General features: G+C 44.7%; 1 protein-coding gene across 1 annotated transcript; it reads left to right on the top strand.

Moving 5' to 3' along the window:
• The first annotated feature begins 87 nt into the window (after positions 1 to 87).
• On the top strand, positions 88 to 3,689 carry LOC139378454 (malonyl-CoA-acyl carrier protein transacylase, mitochondrial-like). Its single transcript, XM_071120644.1, has 5 exons — positions 88 to 724; positions 962 to 1,049; positions 1,147 to 1,364; positions 1,584 to 1,721; positions 2,019 to 3,689. Exons 1-5 carry the CDS (start codon positions 236 to 238, stop codon positions 2,289 to 2,291), a joined length of 1,206 nt encoding a protein of 401 aa, XP_070976745.1. The 5' UTR covers positions 88 to 235; the 3' UTR covers positions 2,292 to 3,689.
• Positions 3,690 to 5,988: the final 2,299 nt, after the last annotated feature.

Here is a 5,988-nt window from a genome sequence, read left to right as displayed (position 1 = left end):
GTATTTTTGGCGTGTTGTGATGTATTTGTGTGATATCTTGTGAATCTGCAACGCGCCCAAACACTGACCGTCGTTCTACGTCATTTGAAAGCGACTTTTCTTTCCGAAACAATATGGCTGCGCCCTGCGTCGATTGATAGTCTCAGGGAGTGTATAATATGAGTACCGTAAACTTATAAAAACTTACGAACCGCTTCAGGGGACACCAAATTTAGGGATTGCATGTGGCAATATTATGCACATTAAGGTTGTCCTGCGAAAAGGTGTATCAGTCAACATGAGAGGCGCTACTCTCCTCAAAATGAGGACATCTTCAATAACGGAGCTTAGGTCATTTCCCTTCTTGTGCAGGAAAGTGTCAAACAACCCCCATCAGTATGGCTCACAGAACGGGACACAAACATCACCCGAGACCAAAGACCAACTCATTGAGAATGAGCCCACGGAGGAAGAGCAACGGAGACCCAAAAGGAAACCGAGCGAGAGTTCTGTGCTGCTCTTCCCCGGGCAGGGGAGTCAGTTCGTGGGTATGGGTCGCGGGCTTCTGAAATACAGAAACGTCAAGGACATGTTTGCCGTCGCGCAGAAGATACTGGGCTACGACTTGCTGTCTATGTGCCTAGATGGACCAGAGGAGGAATTGATGAAGACAGTCCACTGTCAGCCCGCAGTGTTTGTCACATCACTGGCAGCTGTGGAGAGGCTGAACCACGAAAACCCAGCGGTAAGCCACATAGTAGTTGCCATGTCTGTAGCCGCTTATGCGCCGATGCTGTGTGAGTTGCATCTTATTTAAATAGTTACAAGTGTGCATTTAATGGCAAAGTATACATTAAATATGTTTAACTATACAGCCTAAGACACCCTGATGTTTTATACTAATTATATTATTTTATTTCTCCACAAACAAAACTCATCGCACATCTTGTCATCCATCATATGCGACCTCATCCATCTCAAGGCCATTGAGAATTGTGTGGCTGCTGCAGGATTTAGTGTGGGAGAGTTTGCAGCCCTGGTGTTTTCTGGTGCCATGGATTTCACAGAAGGTGAGCCTCAACAGTCTATCCAATGCTGTGCTACACTTAATTATGAACAGACGGTAAACAATTCTAAGTCGCCATAGTTTTCTCTTTCATCCTACAGCCCTGTATGCGGTGAAGGTGCGGGCAGAGGCCATGCAGACCGCGTCAGAGCTGATCCCTAGCGGCATGCTGTCGGTAATGGGACGGCCCCAGGCTAAGTACAAACATGCCTGTTTGCAAGCCAGGGAGCACTGCCTTAGCCTGGGCATCAAGGAGCCCGTCTGCAGCGTGGCCAACTACCTTTTCCCCGACGGGAGAGTCATCGCTGGCCACAAAGAGGTAGTGGATGGATGGGGAGTCATTATTCTTTGAAGTTGGGTCACTCTCTTGGGCCACAACATCCTGGATTTACGTACCTCACATGTATTTGAGATCAGAGTCAAGCAGGCAATAGGCCTACTTCTCAGATATACCTAAATGGGTTAAGGGAAGGGGCTAGGGGTGGAATTGACATTGGGAATGAGTCACAGACACTTCCTCCTGTCCTCCCTCCCTCAGGCACTGGACTTCCTACAACAGAACTCGAGGAAACTTCACTTCCTGCGTGCGCGGCCGCTCCCGGTGAGTGGGGCTTTCCACACGGCGCTGATGGAGTCTGCCACCGAGCCCCTGAGAGATGTCCTCAGACAGGTGGAGGTACGGAACTTCATCAATCAGTCAATAATATATTTTCAATTTCCAGTTGGTCAATGTACTGTGCAGCCAGGACGTTACAGTACACAGCATACGTCAAGTATAGAATATCTCCAGTCGTGTTGGTTGAAGTATGGTGGAGTTTACAAGATTTGATTCCTAACATGGGCCACAGACAGATTGTTAATTGTATAAGTCTGTTTAAAAACATTTACAGTTTCCCAAAATAAATGCCAAAATAAATGTAAAGGCGTGGAAAAATCCTTTACCAAACCCGTCTCTCTGCCCATCCCAACTTAGGTACGTCGGCCCGAGATCAACGTGTACTCCAACGTGGACGCCAAGCGCTACATGCATGAGGGCCACGTGCGCAGGCAGCTGGCCAAGCAGCTGGTGTCACCAGTTAAGTGGGAGCAGACCCTCCACGAGGTGTTTGAGAGGACCCAGGGTCAGAGCTTCCCCCACACCTACGAGGTGGGCCCCGGGAAGCAGCTGGGGGCCACGCTGCAGAAGTGCAACATGAAAGCCTACAAGAGCTACACACACGTGGACGTCACCACCCACGATGACTGAGAGGATTATGGTCTGAGGAGTAAGACGGGACTCATGGATTTGTGGAGAGACTCGTATCAATACAGTACAGTCTACATACTGTACAGTATACACCCATTGACAATCACCCATGTCTTGTCTTTGGCATCATTAAAGTGAAGACTTTTATCAAATAAATTCTCTGTAATTATTATTATGTGATTAAACTAATCATGTAAATGTAATTAACTAGGAAGTAACCAAGGAAAATCTTCAGATTACAAAATTAGAATTTTCCTAATAACTTTTCAGATATTTTAATATCTGATCAATTAGTCTTCTAATTAATGAATCATTCTTTACCTCACGTTAGTCTCATTCCAAAAGTCGTAAATCGTTGGTTATCTGCACGATCCCAGCCTTTACTATAAATCATCCATACATCAATTGTCTTAATCATTTATTTACTAACTAAATAATCACAGAAATGCATAAAACAAACAGTAGATAGAGGATGTGGGCTAAACCCGGTATGATGGCTTGGTAAACAAGAGGAAGTGGGTGTGGCTGAGAAGGCCGGGAAAGAGAAAAGACACTACACAGTTGATAATTATAATAATTGAAATGCTAATCCTTTGCACATGAACGCTCACTCATTCAGGAATAATTGCAATCAGTATATATATTTACGCTCAGTGTGTCGTCATGATCTCTGTTGGAATCGTCCGTCTCAAACCTAAGCCCTCTAAGGTAATCGAGGTACGCTTGGTCTGAAGTGGGCTTCTCTAGGTGGAGGTTTTATTCGGAACAGCAGAAAAGGCTGTCCTATGACGCCAGATCACTGTCTGTGCTCATGGGGCGGGCCAGTGACTTAGTTAACTTTAAAAGGAATTGGATTCTCTTTCATTAAACAGTTTAAAATCACATTACATAATTTCACAAATTGTTTAATCTTTACTCATTCATTTTAAACAATCATTAGATGCAAATCTCATAACAGAGACTCTTGTATAAGCAAGGTTATGGTCATGTGGCTGTATTGTCTCTCAATGAGATCACAAACTAACAAAATGGACTGGTCGTAGCTGTATTCTCCACAAAACATGGATATTGTTTAGTTCTCAAGTTCTGTGAGGTAGAAGTTCCTTTGTTCTACTGTGACCTTTTCTCTCTCTATACTGCATGAGGGAGAGTCCTCCAGGAATTTACAATCTGAGATAACAGAGCCTGGGTGTAGGGGGAAGAGAGAGAGGTGGTGAGAGAGAGTTGGTGCTTGCTATATCCGAAGAGGGCCACGTCATGACACCCAAAATGAGTAAATCATTACTGAAGACCGACACACATACATTACCTACAGTATACTTCCTTCAATGTGACAGAAATGACTCTGTCCATATGAACTCATTCAAGTGACCTTGCACCAATAAATAAATACCTGGTATTTATGAGTCAAGTCAGTTTGGTTTTTCTCAAGTTTAATTTTTTCCTCAAGTCATTAAAAAATATTTTTCCAACTTCCATTTAATGGTGTTATAAGCTACATAAGATAGTTGTGGCAATTAAATGTCTAACCAGTAACAGGCCCAATCCTCATAGAAAATACTGCAGACCAGCAACAGTCTTTAAAACATGCATTAGTTGATAAGACTATAAAAACCGTGATCCAGCACAATCAATTCAATAACACACTATTTATTTATTTATTAAATTAAAGTCTATAGTAAAAATTGTTTAAAAATCTCACTCAATTAGGAAATTGTCTAACACAGAACATTGTAGCCAGAAGTCCAGCTCAAGGCCCCCCTCAGTGCAACGGTTAGCCTTTCTACTCCTTCCACAATGCAGTGCAAATGGTTGCCGTGGCCACCAGTGCCACAGTGGCAAGCGTCGCTTTGGCCCAACCAGGGTAGTTAGGAGGTTCAATACTGGAAACCTGTGTAGGGGCAAGGGACAACACATGAGTAGTAGTAAGAGACTTATCCCCAATCCCAAATCTACCCTTGGCCCCTACCCCCAATGCACATGAGGAAAAGTATATACTGTAGGTATAGGAAGTGTGCTAGTGGCTCTTACCCAGGCTACCCAAGCCTCTGCTCTCTGTGTAGCCTGCCTGTGGACAGAGGAGGCCAACCAGGCTTTGGCCACGCCAGGCAAATTCTTCACTCCCCAAAGCTGTCCTTGTATCCCCCTGATAATGAGTTACATGAGATCTTTGTTAACCATATTATCTTCATTATTTGCGTGTTAAATATTTATTATGTGCAAAATAAGCACTGATTTACTAGTTGTTTGGCACAATACATCCTGGTCTTTGAGCCCTCTCACCTGTAGATGCTTCTAGTCAGGGCATGGGCAGGACTTGTCACATGGAGAGTTTGTGGCACAGGCCACTGATTAGGGAGTCTCTCTGCCCATTCACGGTTCAGTCTGTCACCCATCTCTGCCAGCTGACGACCCGTAGCCCGGGCAGCCCTGGCATGGATCCTAAAGGAGGGACGTACAGAAATTATGTTCACAAAACATTAGAAACGCGTTATTTATTCCTTGAGGTAATCAGTGATTGGGTAGCAACAAAGTGTCCAGTTTCAACCATTTTGCTTTCACCCATCATCTCAAATTAGTGACTACTTCAATGGAGGAAAAAACAAGGGTTCGAATACCTCCTTTGAATGTCTATATGACATAAGAGATAACATCAGCTAAATGTGTATGTGACCAATAAAATTGGATTTGACAGAGTTTGAGTGAAATGTAACAATTTCTTATCTCGTATCGTCTGTGTAAACTGATCAAGAGGTCAGGACTGGGGTGACGTAGCTTCTACCTGAGATTCACATCAGACAGGGTGACGTTGTCCACCTCACTAGGTCCAGCCCTGAGGGAAATGGCACGGCGTCGTTCTCTTCTGTGCTCCACCATTTTGTTTTCTGATAAAGAAAATAGTTTGCCACACACATGTTATGAATTTCAGGGTGTCACACATAAATCATGTGGAAGCCATGTCAGGACAACAGTTTTGTGTGTGCTAACAGGTGAGTCAGTGCACCTAGCTGTGTGTGTGTGACTATGGTCATAATAAATGTAACGCCCATAATTATCTACCTGTGTAAATATTGAGTCATGTGATCAGAAGTGTGTTGCCGGGGAGATTATTCAGGTCAGTGGACACAAACTTTCCTCATCCTGAAAAGATGTCATCTTCAGGATTCACTGCACAGGATGGGCTCAATGAGGTTTCAAGATACAGTGTGTGTGTGTGTGTGTGTGATACAGAAAATAAACACACGTATGTGTGTGTGTGACCTACATTAATGCATGTCATGTCAGTTATAACTAGGCATCTCGATGTGAAACACAAGAGTTTAGTGTTGAACACACCCCTGGCTCTGCTCACCTGTCCCTAAGCTGTTCTGTCCCTCTGTACACCTGTCCCGAAGCTGTTCTGTCCTTCTGCTCACCTGTCCCGAAGCTGTTCTGTCCCTCTGCTCACCTGTCCCTAAGCTGTTCTGTCCCTCTGCTCACCTGTCCCTAAGCTGTTCTGTCCCTCTGCTCGCCTGTCCCTAAGCTGTTCTGTCTCTCTGCTCACCTGTCCCTAAGCTGTTCTGTCCCTCTGCGCACCTGTCCCTAAGCTGTTCTGTCCCTCTGCGCACCTGTCCCTAAGCTGTTCTGTCCCTCTGCTCACCTGTCCCTAAGTTGTTCTGTCCCTCTGCTCACCTGTCCCTAAGCTGTTCTGTCCCTC

The sequence above is a fragment of the Oncorhynchus clarkii genome, chromosome 21, assembly GCF_045791955.1.
Source record: "Oncorhynchus clarkii lewisi isolate Uvic-CL-2024 chromosome 21, UVic_Ocla_1.0, whole genome shotgun sequence".
Classification (NCBI taxonomy): domain Eukaryota; kingdom Metazoa; phylum Chordata; class Actinopteri; order Salmoniformes; family Salmonidae; genus Oncorhynchus; species Oncorhynchus clarkii.
Note: the sequence above shows the minus strand (reverse complement) of the source record. Positions and strands in the feature narration are given on the sequence as shown.

Excerpts from the sequence above, each read along its gene's own strand:
- LOC139378454 (XM_071120644.1), top strand. The coding sequence starts at position 236 with ATGCACATTAAGGTTGTCCTGCGAAAAGGTGTATCAGTCAACATGAGA. Across the intron at positions 1,050-1,146 it reads TGCCATGGATTTCACAGAAG|CCCTGTATGCGGTGAAGGTG; the intron begins GTGAGCCTCAAC and ends TTCATCCTACAG. Across the intron at positions 1,722-2,018 it reads ATGTCCTCAGACAGGTGGAG|GTACGTCGGCCCGAGATCAA; the intron begins GTACGGAACTTC and ends ATCCCAACTTAG.